Here is a 13,495-nt window from a genome sequence, read left to right as displayed (position 1 = left end):
CAAGCTAAAAAGTATATAGATCTATCGTTTGTACTGTTATGTGCGCTGTGGCATTGTTTCATAGATTTGCTATATACTGCCATTTGGCACTGCACTGTCGCTTAAGAACCAGCCAAATCGCTGCAGAGTTGGCCTAAAGCAGATGAAAACAATATTGTAAGCTGTGAAGTGCTCAAAATTGACTGGAAATGAGTGGAAATTAAGGTTATTGAGTAATAATACTTTAGAAACAAAATAAGGCTGACATGGTGTGATTTTTGCTTTTGTTGTCAATTTTAGAAAAAAATCCAAACCTAAAACCAGTCAGAGACAGTCAGCAAAAAATGTTTGTGCCCACATATCTAATGCAAATACTTGTGACACCTCAATGACTACCTCAATTTACAGAGATAAAAACAGTTAATCTTTATTAATCATGGCCCTGAAGAAGGACACACATGCTGTACACAATGCATTTGAAGCTCATGTTTGTATTCCTCTCTTACAGTAAGTAGACAAATAAAGCATTACAGGATCTGGCCAACAAAATGCAGGGATAGACTTGATGGAGAGATCACCAAGCAAGCAAGTACTATAGGATTGGGTCTTTGATAAAAAAAAGCACCGAACTGGGGAACTTGGTTATGTTTTTTTCCAATTATTAGCACTGGCACATAATTACAGACCCAATTAGTAAATTACTAGACCGATTATATTTCTGCTCCGGAAAGCCATTTAATTCAGATCTTTCTACAATTACAAGGCCACTGCTCAGAAATGTATTAGTCTATATACCTTTTTGTCATGTAACTCTAAGTTGATTAGCGAATGTACATTTATTTAATGAACTAGATTCAGTAGAGTACCATATTTCACATTTGCAAAAATGTCTAGGGGGCATAACATATATCTATATCCATAGCAAATTGCAATATGTAACTACAAAATGCTTCCAGTGCTTTCATGTGTGTAAAGTAGACACTCTGATGTATTAATAGTTCAGTAAACAGAAGGTTACTTGTATCCTTTATGAATCTTACTGGAGTTCTTTTCTCATTCTTGTAGATACTTGAATTCTTTGCCTTTCTCTGCTCCAATGACATTATCTCAATTCTGAAAATAGTAACTTGCCAATTCAATAGTTTTTTTTTTTACATATCGTCATTTGAAAGTCTTTAATGATGGCTTGTAAACTTTACAACTTGCTTTTAGGATCACCATTAATAGACACCATAGAGGCAGCATTCATAATTTCTAGTTCATCATCGTCCTTTTTATAGCAGTTCCGAATAAGCTTGTAAACGGCATATCCAGGTATTACTATACTTGGAACTCCAGCCAGAATTACAATGATTGCATACACCCAGCCAGGATAAGGTTGATCTTTTGCCTTTGGGAAATCAGCCTGTAAAATAATTACATGCAGCATTGTTTATAGCGGATGTATTTGGTCATGAAACCATTGCATCATTTAAAAAAAAAACAAAAAAAACAAAGCAAGGCTCAAGTGATGCAAGAAACAAGATATATAATTGGTCTGCTGATTTAAAATACTTATTTTGTATTTTGTCTCTTCCTTTCATTGATTTATCTATAATACCTAAGGCACAAACATCTACCATACTTGTGCTGTAAAGTCTGAAACCTAAAGGTTTTACATATGACACAGGGGTCTGAAATAGAGCGATCACATCATAATTATCATCACACTGTGGCATCAAAGTGTGTGTAGATTGTTGGAAAGGCCCATCCCTCGGTGCTATGCAGGTTATACAGTAGTTCCGTGTTTTTGTACTAAGTGTATTTAGTAAAGTATTGTTCAGTATACCGTGTCCCCCTCCCCTTCACTCACTATGCTATGGGTAAGGTGACTCTGATATTGCTGCGCTAAGCACACTTTACTATTCCCAATCAGAGTCCTTGTGGATGGTAAACAATGAAAAAGTCCAAAAAAGATAGAAAATCCAAAAAACTCATGTCAATCTTTTCATATGTGGACTATTGCCCATTCTACATCCTCTATTCTTCACATGATTAATTTTATGTACAGATCCCATAATCATGAGCTGATTATTTGTTAACTAATAGCCGCTACACACATAGTGCACAAAGCTACTTTACATACATTTATTAATAGGCTTCTTTATCAAAATAATTTTTATGAAAATAATCTTTTTCTAAACAATATTTAAGAATCACTTGATTTTACAATTTGAGGAAATGTCGCAATTTTTTATTTTGAAGTAATCAGATCACATTTCTCAAAGTAGGAATGGAAAATGTAATCTGTCCAAATTTACTAAATTAAAAATGTAAGAAAATACTGGAAGAAGTCCTATCTTAAGATAGCATTAGTAGGGCCTTCCTCTGGTTCACCAATTCCTGGACAGCCTTCCCTGCCTGCTGGCAATGAAGAATGAGCTCAGATCCAGCCTCTGTGGTCAGCCATGATTGTCTTATAGACAAACAGGCTGATCACTATATATAGATATTCTTCGTCAGAATTTGACCTAAACATAGGTGTCCCTCAGGGGTGTGTTCTGAGTCCTTTTTTGTACTCTTTGTACACCTCTGATTGTTTCTCAAATTCAGAGTCCAACCTCATTGTCAAATTTGCCGACGACACTACAGTGGTGGGCTTGATCAGTGGGGGAAAGGAAGACAGCTATAGGTTAGAGGTGCAGAAATTAATTGAATGGGGTGAGGTTAATAACCTTCTCCTAAATGGTAAAAAGACCAAGGAGGTGGTTATTGACTTTAGAAGATCAAGAAGGTCGACTATTAATCCGTTGATTTTAAATGGTGAAGAGGTGAAGAGGGTTACAAATACAAAATTCTTGGGCATTACGTTCTCGGAAGATCTGTCCTGGTCCACACATACCGCAATGGCAGTTAGAAAGGCTCAGCAATGCCTTTTTTTTCTGTGAAGATTACGGGCAGCCGGCTTATCTAGGCCTATGCTTATGAAATTTTACTGCTGCGTAATCGAGAGTCTGTTGACTTATGCCATTGCGGTTTGGTATGGGAATTCAAAATGCTCTGATCGTAGATCCCTAGATAGGATAGTTAGGGCTGCTGAAAAGGTCATTGGCCAACATTTGCCTAGGATGGCAGACATTTTTTTAAGAAGGGGGAAAGCGAAGGCTAAAAAAATCATTTTAGACCGTAGTCATCCCTGTTATTCTCTTTTCTCCCTGTTGCCCTCTGGGAAGCGTTACAGGTGTTTGAGTTGCCGCACTAGCAGGTTGCGGAACAGTTTTTTCCCATCTGTTATTTTGTGTTTGAATTGTGATATATGAATGTTGAATATGAGTATTTCCTTCTTCTCTTCTTTTCTTCCTTGTGAATTTCACTGTACATTTTTTAATGTTGTAGTGACAATAAATTATTATTCTATTCTATTATTCTATATATCTCAAACAGAAAACCAATAGAATAATAAAGTAATACTAACCTGCACACATGGAATGGTGTTCCAGGAGAGCAGCCGGTCAGTGGATCGCTGTTCTCCTGCTGTGAACCCTGATGCAGTAAAGTGATGCTGTGAAGCCAGCATCTCACTGTATTGCCCCAGTGGCCACAGCAGAGCACAGAATCAGATGACTGGCTGCCCTTCTGGGTCACCGGTCCTGGCTGCAGATAAAGTCATGGGAGCGGTTATGGGTGGGATACCCAGCAGTGGTAGATGCGCAGTCACACACGCAGAGTATTTTTCATGAAAAAATGCCCTGAGAAGCGCAGTAAGAGGATTCAGAAAGTTGGAGAGTCCCTGTGATGTATTCAAATATTGTGTTATAGATGTGAGGACATTTATCACATCTCATCCAAATCAGAGATGTGGATTGTGATCAATATGCCCATATATGAGTTAGCCGTCTCTATGCTAGTTATTGGACCTGAGTGAATTTGCACAACAGTTGAATGCATAATATGCTGCAAGGAAAAAGGCTGTTGTGCAGATGTAGAATTCAGGTTCCACACTGTGGGGGTGATTTTATAATGATTGGATGGGGCCCTGTTCCGATGTTGGGGGGGGATCTTCTCATGAGCGTATTTGCACATGTGCAAACCCCGGGACACTTGCTGAGCTGTGTACCCCCAAAGGTGGTGGGGGCAGACACTGGGCCGGAGCAGGGGAATTCCCAGCATTGCCTGGGAACACAGGTGGGTCATTGCCTTCCAGGGGTGGGCGGCTCACGTCACATGATGTTTCGTAGGGTAGGGATATCATTCAATGGTTGGCAATCATGAAATGATTTCCCGCCCTTACAGCTGCGTGCAAGGGGATGTGTCCACGTACATCCCCTTGCAGGGTACTGAGTGGATTCGGCGGCAGGGGGTGGTGGAGATGTTCAGCCTGGCAGAGTGCTGCGGTAAGCTGCTCATTATGCAGGGAATGGCCGCTGCTTAGTGAGCAATCTTCAATCAACCACTGTGTTTTTAGCTAGAGCTGAAGAGATTCATTAATTTGGTTGAGTGGTGTGGTTGGGTTAGGACTGGGAATATATAAAGCCAGTTAGTTGCCAAAAAATATTGGACAATATTTAGAGGAAAATATGGAATGAGGCAATTATTTACAAAAGACTGAGCATTTCGCTCATCTCTGGTATTAGATAAGTGCATTTGTAGTCCAATTCATTGGGTAAGTGTAGATTAAGCAGATTATTTTGGTGAAGACCAGGAATAGAGAGAAAAGAGAGTGGGTTGCAAATTGCTAGATATGACATGGATACTAATAAAATGCATTTCCCATTGTGATACTTACAAAGCCAGGATCCCAGGAAATGTAGCGAAGTTCCTGCGAAACTTTTATCACAAAGTAGAAAACGAATATAACCAACATAATTAGTGGACTGATAACTCTCCAAGTGGCTTGCCAAAAAAAATTTGGTTTGTGACCAATCATGAATTCAATATCTTTGTTAAACCTACATAAGAAAATAATAACTGTAACTTGTAGCAGGTGGAAATTTCAAACACTGTTAACGTTATACAGCAAATGACATATTATATTCCATTCATCATGTAAAACATATTTATGGGAATTAGTAACAACATATAAAATGCAAATAATAGATTGTACTGCCATGTGTTTCCTGCACCACTCTCAAACAGTGTTGTATACGTGGACATGCTGGGCTACAATTTGTTTCTTCTATTAGATGAGTTCCAGATTACTAATTGGTTAAAGGAATCTGGTTCATTCTGAATTATGTAAACAAGAAATATATTTCTCTTTATAATCTATGCCTTTCCTATTGATATTTCCTGTCTCACAGCCAAGGAAAGCGTATCCTCCACTTAAAGAGCTATATGGCACTTCCTACTTGTACATAGCAAATCCTACCATTTACAGGACAAGAAGCTGAGAAAAGTCCTTTCTATGGTTTTTCAGAAGAAATTGATCCTCCCAATTGACCAACAGGTTACCTCTAATGCTTACTATAGACCTCTAAGGCGATGAAGGTTGATAGCAATTTAGCATATGATGAAAAGCTTGCCTTTAACTCATTGGGTAACACCATCTGTGTTACAAATGACAAACCTTCCCCCCTTCCCTTGTCCCTCCTTTATCATGCCTACAGTAAGTTATGTGATTCCACTTTAAGAGTAATAAGACTGCTACCATCCTTATCATGTGATCACAGGAGATGAGTAGAGTGAATGAAGGAGCATCTGCTTAAATGGCTTCCATTCACTTTCTCTTTTCTGCTATGGCATGTGATTTACAGTACATGGTTGTCTGCAGCCATCTTGTTCTTAAAGTTCCAAAATATACTGTATAAGAAATATATCCTTTACTATAAAAATACATATATTGCAGTTGTTTACATTATTAGCCCTTTTGGCCAAGTCCATTTTAAGAAATATAACTTTTTATTTAAATCAAATATATCATGCCCTCATCTTCTGTACTACAATGTATCACTAAAGCTGAAAATGTTAAAGCATTGCTTCTACCACTCATCTGAATGCCATGTATAGTTAGGCTTTGGTATTTGCTCTGTACACTATATATTTTTTTAATTTGTCCATTTTAAAACAAAAATATCCCTGTGATTCTTTGCGTTTTATCATTTAGTGTCTCTTATCTCATTTATGGTGCTATTGGATGTATCTGTACTTTATTGCTCTTAATGATCAGTAAAAAGAATATAAGACTTGCTATACTATTTCTATTTCATCAACCATTCTTTTAAAACATCCATGCGCATTTCTTAATTGCTATAACTGATCACTACATCATCTTTATATATGATTCCAAAGACTGTAATTAATAAGTATAAAATGTATGAATTAATTAAAAACCATTCACCTAGGTGGTAATAAGCACACAATGTTAATATAATATGCAATAACATCGATAAGGACAGATGCCACCTCAGACAAGCACACAATCACCTAGTATGGCAATGGTGAATATTTTCATTTTGCAGCTAAAGGTGTAACAGAATGGTGTCCCACCACCACCACTACCACCACCACCACCACCACTGCTCCTAAAGTGTTGGAAGAATGATGAGCTGTAAAGCAGCAATATATCCACACTGGCAGACATCAATTCTTTCCTTGAGAGGTGATAGTGTGGTAATCACAGGAGGAATGTTTCCAGCCATTGGTTCTAACCAGTGAACATACAGGATGTTTGTCCAGCTGTAGTCCACAATGAGGTCTCCATTAAAACTACAACAAGCTGAGTGACCTAATCAGGTTTGTCAAGGTCACTTTTAAACTCTGGTAAATGCGGTAAAGTCAAAGTACTTTTGTTGCACTGCCTGGTTTCTCTGTATATGTTGCGGATAGAGCCGGACATGCTATTTGGCATTTCTGGCAAATGCCAAAGGGGTTAGATAGGCAGGCCCAGCACAGAGAGAGGCAGGATGGCTGTGTGCAGCGCAAGATTTCAGTTCTCTATTTGTCAACCCTCCTGCCCGATGTGCATGCATTGAATAAAGATGGGGGTATGTTCTAAGTCCAGGCCCCCAACTTGTCACACCCTCTTGTGCAGTGGAATGAAATGCCAGGGCTGGAAAGCAGCCCCAGTTCATCCCTGGTAACAGTTACCACTCTGATGTGTGCAAACAACAATATCATTACTGGATTTAATGGATTTTGTGTATAATATTCTGTTCCAGGGCATGAAATTTACTATCCAGTTCATTACCCCACTATCCACTAGTGTGCGGAGTTGGTTTTATATAGTGTGGCGAGCGCTGCGAGCCCTGCGAGGGGACACTGAATGTATTCCATGGAATTGCGTGCAAATGGCATGCGATATCATGAGTCACTGTGAAACAACACAAGTAGCATCATCCGTGTCCCCTCGCAGGGCTCGCTGCCCTCCCCACGCTTTGGGCTCGCCACACTATATAAAGTCAACTCCCTAGTGGATAGTAGGGTAATGAACTGGATAGTAAATCGCATGCGATATTGCATGTCAAATCGCATGCGATATCGCATGCGATCTAGTGGCGCCACGAAACTACACAAGTACCGGTAATTTTTTAAATATGAATTTTTATAAAAAGTATAAATCTTTAATAACCAAAAGGTAGTTACATATTAAGATTGTTTTATTAACAAATATAAACTTACCTGTCTATTCCATATATGTAAACCACTGAAAACATTTCACAAAATGCTATAATTAGCAAAGGTATGGACCCAGCAAAACTATCAAATAAAGCCAGCCAATAGTTTCCAGATCTCAGCACAAATATTAGTGCAATCAAAAATGAAATGATACATATAGAAGCTAAAAACGAAAAGGAAAAGAAAAAGATTTAGTGTATTGATTATCTATTTCATTCATATGTTGTCAGTACCTCAACTTTTAATATATATTCCTTTGTAATGAAAAATAGAAATTCTTAAAAAAATGTATTGAGAGAGGAAATAAATATACGGTAGGGTGCTACTACTGCAAACACATCATAGGTGCAGTATGAGATTATATGATCACATTTTCAAAAATTGTATGTGCATTGAAGAAGTACAAAAGCTCATTTTGGATCTTCAGTTTCTGTTAAGTTCAATAGTCAGGTCATAGATATTTTCTTTGTTTTAAATCAATGAAGTGTACATGCAACATATGTTTTACCCAATATATAATATATATAACCAATATATGTAAACTGATTTTAGCCCACATATTTCCCACTAGACAAGCGCAAACAAGCCAAAAAATTAAACTAATTTGGTAACTTTTGAACTGTGTATTTCTCAAAATGTAGATTTTTGGGGGGCTGCTTGTCTGAGGGGGTTATTGAGACCTGATAGATGGACTGTAAATTCATAGGCCGGCCAATGTTAAATCGACGGATTGTTGCACACATGTGCAAGTCCATTCTTTGAAAAAATCCAGCATACAGTATTTTCTTATCGCAAGCCGTTCGCAAGTTGACAGGAAGTTGGCATTTGAGGGTGATAATCGGATGTTTTCTGAGATTGGCAGGAATAATGCAGACATGCCCATTCATTTTAAGGGCGGGTGTGTGACGTCAGCTCCGGCCCTAATCAGCGGGTTTCTAATGCACTGGGTTACTCACAGACTGCACACATCATGGAAAAAAGCATTAGATGGTGAGTGCGAAATTTTATTAAGCCCTTCGCAGCCTTGCACAGGATGGGATTTCACTCTGGTGGGGCGGTGGTTATCTGATTGCAGGGCTCTGCAAATTAGCAGAGAAGTGATCAGGTTTGAATAACCCCCTATAGCATAAATATTTTATATATGTCCTTATCAATAATCAGCTTCCACAAGGATTCACAGATGTGCTCACATACACCTATTGTCCTAGCCTAGTTATGGGTATTTACTAGTAGACTCTATTTAATAATAACGAAGCAATGGGTGGGCTTGAGCGCTGCTCCTGTATGTGTCTGTCTGATGCAGTACAGATGTACGTATGACAGTATGTATTGTAAATAAAATATGTTTATTATAACGATACAAAGTATGGGTTGGCTGGGTGATGGTTTGGGGGAAAAAAGAAGGGGGAAAGTTAGTCTCGATGTACAGATGACTAATGAGAGCCCCTTGGGGGATCGGGGGATCAACGGACCCCTTTGTACCATAAACCACCTGGCTTATGTCTCTCTCAGTCTTGTCTGTGCTTTGTTCATACAAAGTATGGGGTGGTGGTGCGGGGGTAAAGTCTACAAGCACAGATGAACCAATGAGAGCCCCTCAGGGGATCGGGGGATCAACAGACCCCTTTGTACCATAAACCAACTGGCTTATGTCTCTCTAGGTGATCTTCTGTGTTATGTTCGCAGTGGTGCTGCTGGATGTCACAATGATAGGTACGCTTAGGTCTTGTGTGGGTACCTTGTTGTAAAGTCAATGCCAGGTGTCAGCAGTGTGCGGCGTCCCGCTGCACTGCTTCTTACCTTGCTCCGATGCCTTCTCTGCCTTGCGATCAGTTCTCTCACACCGCAGGTCAGTCCTGACCTCAGCGCGGTGGGCGGGTAGATGTAGGTCTTGGACGCTTTGTCCTGAGGCCTCGCCTCCTTCTGTGTGTGGGTGTCCGGCTTGAAGGATCGCTACAGCCGCAGCGTCCTCTGATGTTGCTGCCGGCGGTTCCCCTTGCAATTGGTATGCCGCGACTTCCGGGTTTCTGTTCTCGCGAGAACAGTGCTGCTGCCCGGAGTCGCGTCCCGTCCACGGAGTGGTCTGCGCTCGACTCCTTAGCGGAGGAGACTTGTTGGAAATGTTAGTGGGTGATGTTCCTATGGATGGAGGGTTGCTTCTGGTTGTTGTGCTGTGCGTGTACCAACGCGTTTCGGCATGTAATGCCTTTTTCAAGACCTTTCAACAACCAGAAGCAACCCTCCATCCATAGGAACATCACCCACTAACATTTCCAACAAGTCTCCTCCGCTAAGGAGTCGAGCGCAGACCACTCCGTGGACGGGACGCGACTCCGGGCAGCAGCACTGTTCTCGCGAGAACAGAAACCCGGAAGTCGCGGCATACCAATTGCAAGGGGAACCGCCGGCAGCAACATCAGAGGACGCTGCGGCTGTAGCGATCCTTCAAGCCGGACACCCACACACAGAAGGAGGCGAGGCCTCAGGACAAAGCGTCCAAGACCTACATCTACCCGCCCACCGCGCTGAGGTCAGGACTGACCTGCGGTGTGAGAGAACTGATCGCAAGGCAGAGAAGGCATCGGAGCAAGGTAAGAAGCAGTGCAGCGGGACGCCGCACACTGCTGACACCTGGCATTGACTTTACAACAAGGTACCCACACAAGACCTAAGCGTACCTATCATTGTGACATCCAGCAGCACCACTGCGAACATAACACAGAAGATCACCTAGAGAGACATAAGCCAGTTGGTTTATGGTACAAAGGGGTCTGTTGATCCCCCGATCCCCTGAGGGGCTCTCATTGGTTCATCTGTGCTTGTAGACTTTACCCCTGCACCACCACCCCATACTTTGTATGAACAAAGCACAGACAAGACTGAGAGAGACATAAGCCAGGTGGTTTATGGTACAAAGGGGTCCGTTGATCCCCCGATCCCCCAAGGGGCTCTCATTAGTCATCTGTACATCGAGACTAACTTTCCCCCTTCTTTTTTCCCCCAAACCATCACCCAGCCAACCCATACTTTGTATCGTTATAATAAACATATTTTATTTACAATACATACTGTCATACGTACATCTGTACTGCATCAGACAGACACATACAGGAGCAGCGCTCAAGCCCACCCATTGCTTCGTTAACTACCCAACACACAGGGGCTAGGGATACCCCTGTGGCTGAGCAGCGCTCCACAAACACCTTCAAGGTGAGCGCAGTACACCCCATCTCTTCTATTTAATAATAAACTGTGGTCCAAGACATAACCCTGATCCATTAGCTAATGAGCTTAACTAAAGAACAGAACCTTGGGGCTCACTTACTGTGAGAGGAAGTGGGAAGGAGGCAGATAAGGCATGGTCAGAGAGTTAGGAGGACAGTCATGAGAGGGCAGTATCACATAGATTTTTAGGAGGAAAGGGTGGTTCAAAGTGTCAAAAGCAGCAGAGAAGCAAGTAGAATAGGCATAGAGCAGTAGCCGTTGGATTTGGCAATAAGGAGGTAATTGCAGACTTTTGTTGGATGCACTTTCAGTGGAAAGGACTGAAGTTGATCAAGCATGGAATGGGAGGAAAGCTGTTGTAGACAATATATTGCTTGAAAGCAGAGGGGACAGTGCCTGGTGAGAGGGAGTGATAGCGGAGGTGGGCAAGATGGGAACAGGTCTATGTTTCTATGTTTCTATGAGATAGGTCTAGTAGGGAGGAGAAGAGGAGGGGGGGGGGCTGTTTGAATGAAGGCCATGCATGGTAATGGGATTCAATGTTCACTTGAAGTCTTTTAAAGGACAAGAACCTTCATAGTTTAGGAGGTTGGCATAGCAAGCACTAGTACAATGAGTTCTATATATCTTGTTTAAATAAATATGCCAGTTTATATCTGCATAGAATAACCTTTTATAGACTAATGAATACATACCTGTCACAGCTTCTTTTGGCCATTTTTTTGGTATTATTTTGAGATCCATCAATGGTACTAAAACACCTTCCATATTACCAAACATGGAGGAAAGTCCCAAGCAAAAGAGCATGATGAAGAACAGAACAGACCAGAGAGGGGATATCGGCATTTTTGTTATGGCTTCAGTGAATACGATAAACGCTAGTCCTGTTCCTTCCACACCCTACAGAGGGGAAAAGATAATATTAGTGAGATTTAGGTAAAGTAAATGTCACTCAGACAGAGTGTATCATTTAAATAACTACTTGAAGTAAATACAGGGAGGTTATCATCTCTCTCTATTTAAGAGGCCAAGTTATACTGTATGATTATAGTTGAATCACATTGGGTGCCCTATTATAAAGTATACACTTCACATACCATACAGTACTTCCAATGGATGCAGACACTAGCTTCAGCATGCCCAGTGTACAGGACTGACATGCAATCATTTGTGTATTGCTGCATGATGTCATCCCCACTCCACTCAGAGACCACCTCTGGCATCCTGATACAAAGCATCCCGTCAGGGACTCCATATGTACCCAAACACTCTTCCACCATCCCCTTACCCTGACCCTCCCTTGCAGCAGATTAAACTTAACCTTCCCCCCACAACGTGACCATAAGCCTTCCCGCTAGTGCCTAAACCTTATCCCCATACCCCGCAGCCCAAACCTAAATCCACCTGCAGCCTAACTGTGTGCCTAAACCTAACCCCCCCTCCCCTCAGCTTACCATAACCCCCCACCCCTGCAGCCTAACTCTGTTCCCCCACTAGTGTCTAACCATAACCTCACCTTCCCCGGCCTCACCCTCAACCTGCATACTTAGAGATCAGGATGCCGGCTGTATCCTAGCCTTGACCTGGGTTCTGGCACTGGTCTTCTGATGCCTGCGTAATTATATTGAATGCCGGCATCCTAACCGCTGGGATGCTGACCGCATCTCATATGTGTGTCATTGGGTTTGCCATGGTTGGTTACAACACTGATACAGCTAATACAACAAATGTATTTGGGTTCTTCTAATAATGTTATTAATAACGTGACAAATTTGACTTTCATGTGACCCATTTGAATATTATCTTGTTAAAAATTGATGTGTCTTGACTAAAGATTATGTATTTACTCTTTGGCAACTCTAACCTCTCACTTAGTCTTATTCTCAAAAATATAAAGTAAATTACACTAAAAGTAGTTATGAGCGAGTTCGGTTTATGGTAACCCGGACACCCCTAATCCAAACATGCTTTCTGAGCCTGTTCAGGATTTCCCACCCAAGCTCGGAGCATGGGTCTTGGGACCTTGCGAGATCCCACCATCAGATCTCGATGAGATATGGACCATAAATATATGCGGGCAGCCAGCACCATTTCTCACTCCAGCTTAGGAGAGGGGAGAGGAAGGGTGTGCTGTGCTGTGCTGTGATGTGGTGTAGTGTACAGCTGAGTCCAGTCCAGAGATACTGCTGCTGTTAAAGTCCAGTCAAGTGATACTGCTGTATAATTCCAGTCCAGAGATACTGCCTTTAAAGTCCAGTGATACAGCTGCAGTTCCAGTCCAGTGATAGTGCTGTATAAGTCCAGTCCAGTGATACTGCTGCAGTTGCAGTCCAGTGATAGTGCTATATAGGTCCAGTCCAGTGGTACTGCCGTCAAAGTCCAGTGATACTACAGTTAAAGCCCAGTGATACTGCAGTTAAAGTCCAGTCCCGTGGAACTGCCATTAACGTCCAGTAGTACTGCCATTAAAGTCAAGAGACTAGAAACACAAGCCTCCTGAACACATATTAACTCCAGGTGAGTAGCCAAACCCATGGTAATGGGCTAATTATATGACAGGATAGTGCAAACACACAGGAGCATAAGGGGATTCAGGTGTATTAACCCCTTCCCGACATTGGACGTACATTTACGTCATGGTCGGGAAGTACTTCCCGACACATGGCATAAATGTACGTCATGGGTTAAAACTGTCACC

The 13,495-nt window shown here is 41.6% G+C and overlaps 1 protein-coding gene across 1 annotated transcript in view; it reads right to left on the bottom strand.

Moving 5' to 3' along the window:
- Positions 1–482: 482 nt before the first annotated feature.
- SLC6A19 (solute carrier family 6 member 19) overlaps positions 483–13,495 on the bottom strand; it is an 89,361-nt gene continuing 76,348 nt past the window's right edge. Inside the window, exons 10-13 of the mRNA XM_083186298.1 lie at positions 11,493–11,697; positions 7,576–7,735; positions 4,745–4,907; positions 483–1,384 (exon numbers count right to left, since the gene is read on the bottom strand). Coding sequence (XP_083042424.1) covers positions 1,175–1,384; positions 4,745–4,907; positions 7,576–7,735; positions 11,493–11,697 — 738 coding nt within the window. The 3' untranslated portion in view covers positions 483–1,174. The remainder of the gene's footprint in view (positions 1,385–4,744; positions 4,908–7,575; positions 7,736–11,492; positions 11,698–13,495) is intronic.

Source organism: Crinia signifera, chromosome 5, assembly GCF_055691185.1.
Source record: "Crinia signifera chromosome 5, ASM5569118v1, whole genome shotgun sequence".
Classification (NCBI taxonomy): domain Eukaryota; kingdom Metazoa; phylum Chordata; class Amphibia; order Anura; family Myobatrachidae; genus Crinia; species Crinia signifera.
This window is presented reverse-complemented; position numbering and strand designations above follow the sequence as displayed.